Source organism: Sarcophilus harrisii, chromosome 3 (assembly GCF_902635505.1).
Source record: "Sarcophilus harrisii chromosome 3, mSarHar1.11, whole genome shotgun sequence".
Classification (NCBI taxonomy): Eukaryota; Metazoa; Chordata; class Mammalia; order Dasyuromorphia; family Dasyuridae; genus Sarcophilus; species Sarcophilus harrisii.
The window spans coordinates 393,591,689-393,604,465 of record NC_045428.1 but is presented as its reverse complement, the minus strand read 5'-3'; the positions used below and the strand labels follow the sequence as shown (position 1 = coordinate 393,604,465).

At 34.1% G+C, this 12,777-nt stretch overlaps 1 protein-coding gene across 3 annotated transcripts in view; it reads right to left on the bottom strand.

The window, feature by feature from the left end:
* Positions 1-12,777, bottom strand: part of TTN (titin) — a 324,196-nt gene that overhangs the window by 194,382 nt on the left and 117,037 nt on the right. For 2 of the 3 annotated variants that reach the window (XM_031960390.1, XM_031960391.1), the window contains exons 92-105: positions 12,189-12,476; positions 11,666-11,944; positions 11,288-11,566; positions 10,915-11,193; positions 9,709-9,996; positions 9,213-9,500; positions 7,526-7,816; positions 5,861-6,148; positions 4,378-4,470; positions 3,953-4,238; positions 2,912-3,095; positions 1,060-1,149; positions 698-965; positions 339-599 (exon numbers count right to left, since the gene is read on the bottom strand). The exons of the other annotated variant lie outside the window; for it this stretch is intronic. In XM_031960390.1, coding sequence (XP_031816250.1) covers positions 339-599; positions 698-965; positions 1,060-1,149; positions 2,912-3,095; positions 3,953-4,238; positions 4,378-4,470; positions 5,861-6,148; positions 7,526-7,816; positions 9,213-9,500; positions 9,709-9,996; positions 10,915-11,193; positions 11,288-11,566; positions 11,666-11,944; positions 12,189-12,476 — 3,462 coding nt within the window. The remainder of the gene's footprint in view (positions 1-338; positions 600-697; positions 966-1,059; positions 1,150-2,911; positions 3,096-3,952; positions 4,239-4,377; positions 4,471-5,860; positions 6,149-7,525; positions 7,817-9,212; positions 9,501-9,708; positions 9,997-10,914; positions 11,194-11,287; positions 11,567-11,665; positions 11,945-12,188; positions 12,477-12,777) is intronic. 3 annotated transcript variants of the gene reach the window in all.

Here is a 12,777-nt window from a genome sequence, read left to right as displayed (position 1 = left end):
ATTCAGTTATTGTTTTGTTAATTATCTAGTCTTAAGAAATAGATGGAGAAAATATTAATACAGATTTAATTTAAAAGTGTGTCATGAACTTTTTTTTTATAAGCAAACTGTTAAATATTTACAAGCATACCCTTTGTTTTAGTTCTTTTATGAATTAACCATATGAAATTTAAGATGTGTCAAACAATTAATTACCCATGCAAATTTATGTCTTTAAAAAAATCAAAGATTAGTTTACCCAATTTTTCACCAAGGTGGAAATTTCCAATATTAGACACTTCTACTTGGTTATTAGTCTACAAAATAATTCTTCACAAAATACAGTTTCATATACCAACCTTCAATTTTTAGCTCTGCAGATGTTTCAAGATTTTGATATTTGCAAGTATACTGGCCCTGGTCTTCTGCTCTAACATCTGCAATGGACAATTTATGGACTTTGTGTTCCACTTCAGTTTTATATCTGGGCTGAGGTTTGAGAATCTTTCCATTTCTGAACCATTCTGATTTAACATTTGGAACAGAGAACTGACAGCTCATTGTGCAGGTCTGACCTTCTTTTACGGTAACATCTTGAAGATGTCTCTCCCAAGCAGGTTCTGTTGGTGTGATAAAAGAAGTTTGAATAGCTGTCACATTGATGCATTCAATGAAAAACTGATTTTGGATGTTTTTGTTTTAAATTGCCTCTACTTACCAATTACAGTTAGCTTTGCACTGGCGATGTGAGGACCACAAACCAACCTATAATTGCCTTGATCTTTCAGTTGACAGTCTTTGACTCGAAGTATATGTCTGTCACCCTCAATGCTTATTTGATACTTAGGACTGGGGTCCAATTTTTCAGTGCCTTTGTACCAGGAGAGTTTGATTTCCGGATAATTTATTTTAATGTCAATTTCAAAGACAGCATCATTGTCTTTTATAACAGTCTGATTTTCAATATCCTTGATGAGGGTGACAGGCTGAAGGTAAAAAAAAAATGTAAATGGACCATTAGTCTCACTTTTAAGTTCCTAGAATACAGCCTTATTTTGCAATAAGTTATTTATTTATTACCTCTGTCTGTGACAACCTTTGCTGGATAAATGCTACTAATTCTTCAAATTCCTTTTCATCTTTTTCAGACTTCTCTATTTCTTCAATTTCCTAAAAAACATTAAATTATTTGACATGAATGAAAATAATTAGATGACAATTTTATTTTTTTCCATTTCTATGCTCATGTACTTTATAATTGATATTCATATAATCCTTTACATGTATTATTTCACTCCATCCTCCTCACAGTCCAGTAAGGTAAGTGCTACAGATTAGAGGAGGGGGACCTAGGTGGATAAGAGTGCTGAGCCTAGAGTCAGGAGGATCTGAGTTCAAATCTGACCTCGGATATTTACTATGTGACCCTAGGCAAGTCAATTAAGGGGGTTTGTCTCAGTTTCCTCGTCCACAAAATGAACTGGAGAAATTAATAACAAACCTCTCCAGTATCCAAGAAAATCTCAAATGGATGTCACAGTGAGTCAGACATTACTGAAAACCAAACTATAATACCATGACTTAGCATAGTGCCTAGCACACACAAAATGCTTAGGAAATATTTATTGTTTGAGACCAAGCACAACTATTTCATTTCACAAATAAAGTGACTAAAGTCTAAATAGATTAAATGCTCTAGCCAGTATTTCGCAGTGTACCAAAAGTCTTAGAACATTTTAAGCTGCTTCTTTAAAAAAAAAGTTGTATATACCTTATATAATTATTTAGTAGAAGAGAGAGTTCTAGAACTAAGGTCTCCTAATGCCTAATCTATTGCTTTTTCCTCTGTACCAAATAGACTCATGACTATTTTTATCTATTCTTGGAGATCCCTGTCCCTGGAGCATAGAGACATTTGATAAATACTTGTTGATGGATTTATAACAATATTAATAATATCAACTAGTATTTATATAAAACTTTAGAGTTTACAAAAATGCTTTAGATATGTTAACTCATTTGCTTCTATGAAAAATTGGAAAACTTGTTTTACTGCTCAGACTTTTTGAATTTCCTGTTTAATGATTTGATTCTTCAAAGGGTCACTGATCATGAGTTGCGATATTTTAAAAGTTTGAGAGACATTATTTCTGGATAACTAGTAATTTTATTAGTAATACTAGCATTTTAATAAAAAGATATCAATGGCACTCTGGCTTATAAGCCCTCAGAAGAGTGGTGTTGAGTGTAACAATTAATTCTGGTTTGTTAGAGAATACAGTGAGGGGTTGGACATATTCTATTGAGCTTTGGTGTATGTCATTTCCTTCTAAATTACCTCCAGTCTTGGGCAATCTGTTCAAAGAACTTATTCCTACCCAAAACTGAGTAGAGCACAATGGTTTGCCTATCTGAGTGGGATCTGAACAAGAAAGTTAATCCAATCTCATATCATTAATGTCCTTCAAGAGATGGAACTTTGAAATGAAAACTACAAAAAGGGACATCTCTGGATCTCCCCAAACCATTGGCTAGTAATAATCATTTCTTTTACTGTTTGCCCTCCAAAAATTTAGATTGCAACTCATCCCTTTCCTAGGCCTTAGTACATGTATTTCATGTGCTATTATATCCCATCTCCCCCCCAAATCATCACCAGGCAAAATTTTGATAAGATCCCTCTCTCCAGACTTAGCTAGATCTGCCCATTGTTGCACTGAAACCTTTATCAGCTTGGTGAGACCTACCAGATTCTGTGACTTGCTAGCATAGCCTCTGAAAACCCAGGGCCTTTTCTCTGTGCTATAATAAGACGTCAGAAGCTTTTGGTAGAGGAATATATGGCAAGTCTCATCATTCAAACCATATAATATACATATTTTAATTAGAATTTATGTATTTGATTTTTGTTTTTCAGCCTAAGAGAACTTACCAGTCTGTGTGTTTCTTCTTCTTGACTTTGCTTTAACAATTCAAAGGCTTGGAGTAGTCCCCTGAAATCTGTAATTCCATACATACGAGCATATTTTTCATATTCTTTAGGATCAACATTTTTCAGAAGTTCCATGATATCAATGGTCTCCTCTTCCCCAGATCCTTTTGTTTGGATTGGAGTCCTAAGTGATAAAAGGAAGTTGATATTAAAGGTAAAATATCTAGCTTTCATTTATTGACTCATCTTTTTCTTTAATAATTAATGATGTAATTTTTATGTAATAATGTAATAATTAATGATATGATTCAGAGAATCATGAGCATTTAGAAAGGTTTTTATTCTAATGAAAATTCCACTAATATGTTTAAAATAAGATGAATGGGATTGGAAGTCACATCAAGATACATTTTTATTACAAATGATAAAAATTTTCCATCTACCAAAATTTAGGATAAAATTTGAACATAATTCTTAAATGCAGAAAAGAAAAATAGAATTTTTTTTGAAATTTAGAGTTGTATGATTATATGCAATTATCTCTCTGTGTGTATGTGTGTGTGTGTGTGTGTGTGTGTGTGTGAGAGACAAAGTAAGGTCTTCAAAGCTCAATATGACCTATAAGAAACTATGTTATATTGATGATGCTATAGTTTGTTGGAGAACCCATTGCCATCTCCATGCAGCACAATAAAGCATTAAAATAACACTTTAGGGAGGCAAATAAAGATGTATAACTTTAGTATACATAGTCAGTTGCTATAGGCTGTTATTCTTAAAAACTTTAATCAATTTGATCCTAATGAACCATTATTTCTTCATAATTGCCATAACTCCCATCAGTATTTTACTATGCTTTTATAGGCATATAAATTTACATTTATCTATGACTGGTTTAATGTACAAAGAGATGTGCTAGCTCTTGTTTTGTTCTCTCTCTCAAATCTTTAAGGGTAAGGATCATAAATCTCTTTAATGACCACTAGGGAATAGACATTAACATTTTTTTTTTACTCTGACAGTGAACATATTTACAGTTACCTTTTCAGCATTGCCCTAAGATCTCCTTCAATTTTCTCTTGTTTCTTCCTTTCATCTACCTGTAGGTTAACATTACTTTCGATTTCACCATGTTTGTTGAATGCTACACATCTATACAATCCAGAATCAGTTTTTGTAGTATCTCTAATTTCCAGTTTTGCTTCGTCGCCTTTCTGCTGAATAAAGACTCGGCCTCCTTGGTTCAGCTGTCTCCATTTTCCCTTTGTCCATTTAACATTTGGGATTGGATCACCTCCAACTTTGGCAATGAATGTTGCAGTGGTTTCTGACAAACAAGAACAAAAATGATCAGTGTTGGATTTCCTGAAATGTTAATTGTTGAAATAAAACCATATGAGGTTTTTTTCTTCATAAGAACAAGTATATGTGGATAGAAAGATGCAAGACTTTGACCCAAGACTTACTTTCTATCACTCTGATACTTTGGGGTTCTGAAACAAAGAAGAGTTTCCCATCTACTGCTGCTTTCTTAGCTGTTGGTACAGCAACTGGTTTATCTGCAAAACAAATTTTAATGTTACAATTTCCTCAGAGCAATATTATTTTTTCTTCTGAACAGACTCTAAAATCAAGGTAAGTTTAAATAGCACCCTGTATGCTTGTATTTAAGGTTTAAAATGGTACATTCTGTTTCTTCATTTAAATACACATATTTAAGCATTTATGTAAATGAATGAATCATAGAAGATTTTGTAGAAATTTAAATTGGTTTCATAGAAGTTTAGGTTGGTGATAATAGCTATACACATGCAAATTAGAAATTAAACTGATAGCTTCACATTTTATATAAATATTCTGCAGCTTCATTGAAAAGGAACTTTTAGGATTCATGCCAAGGGATCACTTTATATAAAGCTTTCAATTATGAGAGCCTTTGAATGTTTCACCAATTAATCATGGCATAATGGATAGGACATTAGAACTTGCAATTAGGAGGACTTGAGTTCAAATCTCATATTAGACACTGTGTGATCCCAAGTGATGTCTCTGTTTCCTCATTTCTAAAATGAAAGGGTTGGATTCTATGGCTCCTAAATTTCTCTCTAGTACTAAACCTAAGAATCCTTCTTACTTGGTTTTTGATGAATTTTACTTGTTAATAAATAATATGATAGTAAGGCTTCAATTAAAAAAAAGATATTTTGATTGTATTGAATTTATGTTTTTTTTTTTTAACCATTTCCTAATTCTGGGCATTTTCACTGACTGTTTGCATGCCTGATATTTTCTATCCCTTAATCTCTACCTCCTGGTTTCTCTGATTCCTTGGTTCCATTTAAAATCTCACCACTGCCTTGGTCAAAATGAGACCTGGGAAAGACCAGCTGTCTCATTGTATCCAGGGTCATCTCCAATTATCCTGATATATATCTGGCCATCAGACTCAAATGGCTCTGGAGGAGAAAGTGAGACAGGTGATCTTGCTCAGCCCTCACTTAAATGCATTGTCATAGCATCACCTCCTACATGTAATGGTCATCTTGAGAAGGAAGGACAAACAGCAGTAACAACAACAAAATCCCACTTTTGACAAGATGCCTTTCTAGATTCTATTCAATGCTACTGCCTTCTCTATATTGATTACAGTCATTTGCCTATCATCTCCCTCATTAGACTGTGAACTCTTTAAAATGAGACAATTTTTTTTTTGCCTTTCTTTATATTTCCAGGGTTTAGCACAGTACTTGGCACATAGTAAGTGCTTAATAAATGACTGTTTACTGACTGATTTATCTCAAAGAGAAAAATAAGAATATTTGATACATATGATCACTGATATGTATTTTAAAATCTTGTTTAATGAACATTAAATTACCATGGTGACAATAAGCACTGAATAATATTTATTTATTTGACAGGGTAGTTGATGTTTTAAAATTACTATACCTTTAATTGTCACTTTTGATTTGCAAGTGTCACTTCCAGCCACATTGGAAGCTTTGCATACATAATCTCCCGACTCTGTTTTAGTAACTTCCTTTAGTTCTAGAACAGCTGTTCCATTAGCAAAGCTGAAACTGCATTTGTCAGAGGGTTTTACTTCTCTGCCTCCCTTCAGCCACTGAATCCTGATGGGCTCTGATCCTTGAACATGGCAGCTGAGTTGCAAAAATTCCCCTTCATTTACTGTCACTGGAGTAAGAGGCTGATCAAACACTGGTGGTTTTTTAGGCTCTGAAATTGCAAAGTATTTTAGTGAGGGAAAAAGAAAGCAAAAGGGTTTTAAGTTTCAAGAAAGAAGACTGGATGAATCTAACAGTGTTGCCACTAAACAATGACAAAGGTAGTGACAAAAGTAGCTGTCACTGTGCATTCTTGTCCTGAGACAAGTTAAAGGATGTTGTTTGAAGAACAGAAATGTAATAACAGATAAAATATAGAGATTATTTTATACACAAAATTGACCAAGTATCTGCATATTATCTAAGTTCTACAAGTATTATACTATTCCTTAATGCAAACTTCCTTGTCATCACAATGCATTACTAAACTATTAACTTTAGATAATCTAGTTTTATGCTGAACTCTACATATTGCCTCTATTGGTAATTCATCTGTACACATTAATAGGCAAAAAATCCAAGATTCAAATAATCTGATCATCCAGATATATCTCACTGCTTGTGTTCTTTTTCTTTTGCTAATTTTCAGATATTAAATTCATTTATGGTCATTTTAGAGTGCTTCAGATTAATGAAACTAAGAATTTCAACTCAATGTCCAACTGAAAACAATCTCATTGGCCTGAAATTTACATTTTGAATGTTATTATAACTATTTTAAATAGATGGAGATAAAACTTAAAAGAAACACAAACATTGGGATATGGGTTCTCAAATTACTTAAATTCTGTTTTGTTCCTTTTTTTGCTAGAGAATGGTGATCATTGTTGCGATTTATGACTATGCAACTCTGTCTCACTTAAATCCAATTTATGTGTGTCAGCATAAATGTGTAGAAGAACTTCCTAAAAAATTCTTAGTTTGGAGATGTTAGCATAAATCCAGATTATTCAAATTTGCTAATTTGAATAAATAGTAATAATTATTCAATTAGTAATAACGTATGATTCCCAGGAAATTTGTAGAAAAGGTCAGTGACCTATCTGCAGTAGTTAGCATATTGATAATCAGGAAATTTGCATGCAAAATAACATAACATCTATGCTTTCCTTTAAAAAAATTGTTTTTCAATATCTAATAAATTTACCTGAGTTAATAACAGTCATCTGAATTTCTATAATGGCAAGAATATATTACCTAGAAAAGCATATGCCATTTGTGCATACATTACTGTGACTTCAACTTCTAGCAACCCAAGTTTCAGTGGTTGAAACTGCACTGTTATTAAATGATAAATATTTCACAGGACAATATTAGGCTAGTGTAAAGAGTGGTTATTTTACAGAACAGTTTGTGTGGACTCATAATAACAACCCTTTTAAAGAATACATATTTTCTTCTATAACTTGATTAAAGTCAGAGAAAAGGTCTATTCATAGGTAATAAAATAAATGAATAAAATATATTAAGTAGTCTGAAATGAACTGACCTTTGACAACTATTGAAGAAGTACACAGAGCAGATCCAGCATCATTGGATACTTTGCATGAATATAAACCAGCATCAGACATCCCAGCTTTCTTAATTTGAAGAAATATGGCGTTGTTCTTGAATGCTATTTCACAGTTAGCACTTGGATGAATCTCCATGTTATTTTTATACCAAGTAACAGTTATAGGTTGGGAACCAGCCACACGCCCTTCAAGTTTGAAAGGATTCCCTTCTGTTTCTTCCACTGTTTCAGAGAGTTTTTTGGTGAAACTTGGTGGTATTAGCCGTTCTGAAAGAGATTGCATCACAAACAATAAGGGATGGAAAAGCAGATCATTGTTAAAAGATTTATCAATGTCTCAGAAATCATCACATCACATCTGCTGCCTAATCATAATTTGATCTCCCACTAGAGCTCTAATGAATTATTTTTGCTGGTTGGGATGAGGGAGAAGGAGGCAAAACTTGTGTAGGGAACAGCCTTGGGGGGGAAGCTAGCTTAGGGCAAAATGAAGTTCTTTGAAGGAATTGCTGCTGCTCAAGTGGATGGGAGGCAGGGAAAAAAGGTTTATAGAGAGGAAAATCAAGGGTAGGAGTATGGTAGTTGGAGATGGAAATATTTTCTAGAACGTTTATATACTTAATGTTTTTGGAGGTATGGATGGCTTACTCAGGGTCACACAGTTAGCAAGTATTTGAGGCTGGAGCTAAACTTGGGTGCTCTTCACTTCAGGGTTGATGTTCTATTCACTACACTACCTAGCTGCCCCAAGTTTATGAATTTTTGACTGGGGCAAAACATTTCAGATCCAGGCATGCAGGGTAAAGGAGAAAGCCCTCCAGGAAGGAAGAAAATGCCAGAAAGTCTGCACTATTAGCCCTACCCTAGTTAGAATCCTACTGCCCACCAAGAGTATATGCAAATTTACACTCTGACTTCGAGCTACATAAAGCTATTATTTCCAGAATAGAAATTTACCAAGATAATATTTTTAAATAAAACTTTCTTATAAAACTTATACAACAGTATTGCAAAGTTTTAGAAAGTTTAAGTTAAAGAATATAAGATTCTTTTTGCCAAGCAGGCTTAGCTCTCAAATATCTTCCTGTAGATTTAAAGTAATTTGAAATTCAAAAGTCATCTTGTAGTTTTAAACTTTAACAATTTAAAACTATTGTTATTTAAATAATATACTATGATGCAAAAATTTAAAACTGTCCCAAGACTTCTGGGACACCTGAATGGTTTCTTGTATATTGTTTTAATTAATTATTACTTTTTCCTTCTCTATCTAGTCCAGATTGGAAGTATAGTGATCACTCAAGGACTCAATCCCAGTACAAATTATTTTTCTCCATTTTTCTAAGGTGGGCCACTTTGCCCACTGCTTAGTTCTTCTGGGAAGGTTCTGATTTCAGGGACTCACAACTTTGTTGACAGACCTAGCTTAAACACTCTTTTGGCTTTAGTCTTAATAACTCAAGTTATTGATCTATCTCAGCTTTTCCCAGTAAGCAGAAATTATAGCATAAGCCATCATTCTTGCCCAAGGGTCATTCCTATTCAGTTTGCAAATTGGTATTTGTAGTTTCTTTATGAGTTTCATAAGTAAAGGATCATTAGGATGAAATGTAAATAAAGCATTGTATTTCTAGTTGTGCCATGCAATCTGAGTCCTATTTACCTTTTATGTTAAGTTGGGCTGTACATGAATCTTTTCCAACTTCATTCACAGCATAACAAGTATATTGTCCAGAGTCTCCTTTGTCAACTTTAACAATAGTCAAGTGGGCAGTATTCTCAAGGTAACTAATTTGATAGTTTCCTCCACTCCGTATTTCTTTATTATCTTTGGCCCAGGTAACCTTAATTGGTTGAGTTCCAGTCACATGGCATTCGAAGTCAGCACTTTCTCCCACAACAGCATCAATTGGGACAGTTGGTATGTCAAAGAAGGGTGGATTCTTTCCCTCTATAAATGAGTAAATAGAAACATATTACCAATCTTTATATCCATAAAACATACTGGTTTATAAAAAGTAATGTCTCCTTATTATTAGGGTATGAGTGTGTGTGTACATATGCATGTATGTATGTATATGCATGTATACATATATATGCAGACATTTATATCTTTTAAAATTATTTATTAAATAGGACATTTATTAAAATCCACCAACCTGTGAGGATGAGCCTGGCACTGGAAGTGGCAGATCCAATAGGATTTGTAGCTGTACAGGCGTACTGACCTCCAAGGCTCCTATCTGTTTTGAAAATATTCAGTGTTGCTATATTATCTAAAAAGGAAGTCTGCACGTTTTGGCCATCTCTCAAAGGTTTACCATCTTTAAACCAAGACACTTGCATGGGTTCTGAGCCACTGATTGTACATTCAAATATGACTGGTAAGCCAACAGTTTCTTGAATATCTCGCAATTGTCGAGAAAATGAAGGTGGAAGTTTTTGCTCTGTAAAGAAATGAAATCAGGCAATGAAAGACTGTATATTCTCAATTACAGGATACCCTCTCACAAACTTTGCACTGATAATGAACTTTCCACACACTCAGAAGCATTCTTACATTCTCCTGAGTTGTGCTAAGGAGTGCACACCATCTTGTTTCAAAGTTTCACTTTAAGATCAGCTTTAAAGTTTAAAAGGAGGACACAGCTGTAGGCTAACTAAAGAAAATATTGTCTTCAGGGAAGAGACAGTCAACCATCTTAAAGGGGATAAACTCTAGAAGGCATGGATTACAATAAAGCAAAATAAAGTAGGATTTGTGTAGGATTTTGAGTTAGAAGAGTTAGAAATCTTGGATTTGAATACCAGTCTCTGCCAGTCATTACATACATGATCTTGGGATATAGTATTATAGGGGATTGAACTTGGAGTCAGAAGACATAGATTCAATTCCTATTTTAGAAATTTTACCTGTGGAACACTGGGCAAATGATTTAATATTTTTCTGCCTCAATTTCCTGATCTACAAAATGAGCAAGTTGTACTCAGTCTCTTCCAAGATCCAAAATCTGGGATGCTATGATTTCTTTAGGTCTCAGTTTTTTTGTCCTGTTAATGGGGCTTGGACTGTATGAGAACTTAAGGGCCCTTAGAATTCTAAAACTGCAATCTTATGAAGATTATTATTCATCTCAAATTATTATGTGAATGAATAATTATGTCCTAATTCCAAATCAAGTTATAATTTATCATCTTTCTTAGAAGAGGTTTGGGAGTTAACTATTGGGGGAATTAGATTAGATAAAACATTTATTAAATGCTTACTACTAACCAGATACTTCAAAAAACAAGAAAAAAGGGTCTGATGAACCAATTTAGATGCAGCTCAAAGGAGGTACTTCATTAATTTGTAAAATACACACCTTGAACGGTAAGGAAAGTTGATGATGACACTTCTCCCACACTGTTTTCAGCTTTGCAGATATATTCTCCACTGTCATTAATGTTGACCTGGTTGAAAACCAGTGTAGCAACATTATTCCTGAAATGCATCTTGAAGGTAGAAGTGGCTCTTAATTTAGTATCTCCTTTGTACCAAGATACTGTGATTTCAGGAGTACCAGCAACCTGACATTGCAAGGAGGCAGAATCTCCCACGGTCACTTTAACAGGCTCCATTTGTTTTACAAAATAGGGTGGTTCTAAAACACAAGGAAAGATGATCAGTAGCAAAAAAACTTCAGAGAATTGGCATAAGTACTAAAAAAAAAAAAGAGATATATTATAGGAACACACCTAATATCAATATTTGTGCAGAGCAAGAATCTTTCCCAGATGCATTCTCAATGTAGCAGTTGTATTGTCCTGCATCTTCTATCGTGCTGCTGGGAATTTCTAGGATAGCAGATTTGTCTGTAGCAGTCAGGCTACATTTTTGAGATTGAATTATGTTTAAGCCATTCTTCTTCCATGTGACCGAAATGGGTGGAGTTCCGGTGTATATACCCTCCAGAATCAGTGGCTTCCCTTTCTCTATGCTGTAATCATTTAGTTTCTTCACAAATTTGGCTGGGGCTAGAAAGAGATAAAATGATCATGTCAAACACACACATTCGTATACATGAACACACAGGAAAAATTTTAAAATGAAAGAAGGGATATAAGGGGACCAACCTTTTACGTAAAGATGTGCTGTACAAGAAGCCTTGCCAGCATCATTACTAACTACGCAGGTATATTCTCCACTTTGTGATGTATCTACCTCAAACAGCTCCAGTTCAGCCACTGACTCATCAAAAGAAACATTACATCTGCTTCCTGGTACCAGTTCAGTGCTACCTTTAAACCAGCTAACACTGAAAGGAGGAGTTCCTCGAATGATGCTTGTGAAAGTTACATTTGTGCCAGTGAGAACATCCATGGCATCAGGCTTCTGCACAAAGGAGGGTGGTTCTACACACACACACACACACACACACAGACATATAAAAATGTGGTTAATATTTGTATGAAAAAGTAATGAAAACACCTCACAAAGTGTGCAGTACAGAATAGAGTCTTAAGCATAATAAGTGCTCAATAAGTACAATTTGAAAGAAGAATGATAAAATTGAACCAGATTCTCCTAAATGATCTATCTTTTTTTTCCTCTTTTCTTTCTTTTTTTTTTCTTTCTTTTTTTTTTTTTTTAACTGACCTCTTACAGTCAAGGCTGCACTACATTCATCAGATCCAGCAACGTTTGTAGCAATACAGGTGTAATCTCCTTCATCTGATTCCTCAAGAGCATTCACAGTCAGAGAACAAGTATTATCTGTTAAGGTAGTCTGGTACTTTCTTCCACTGGGGATCTCATTTCCCTCATGGTACCAGGTGACAGAAATTGGAGGTGATCCATAAACTTTGCACTCCATTACAACAGAAGAACCATGTAAACCACTTGTCTCTTTCAATCTTCTTGTGAACGATGGAGGCACAATTCGATCTAAGTAAGGGAAAAGTAGAGTGACAAATTCTTTATAAATATATACATATATGCATATGTACACATCCCTATAACATATACATATATATATCACACATTTACATAGATGCGATTTTAAAAGATAATTTCTATCTTTTTACTAAATGATCTTTTACTTTAATCCACATCATTTGCCTTAGCATAGAAGAATTCACATGAAATTCACAGTATCAGAGGCCTCAAACTTTAATCAGGAGGAGCTGCTAGTTTGATTTTCTGGGGTTTCATTGATAGTTATTCTAGTTCCTTCTCTTTTCAATAG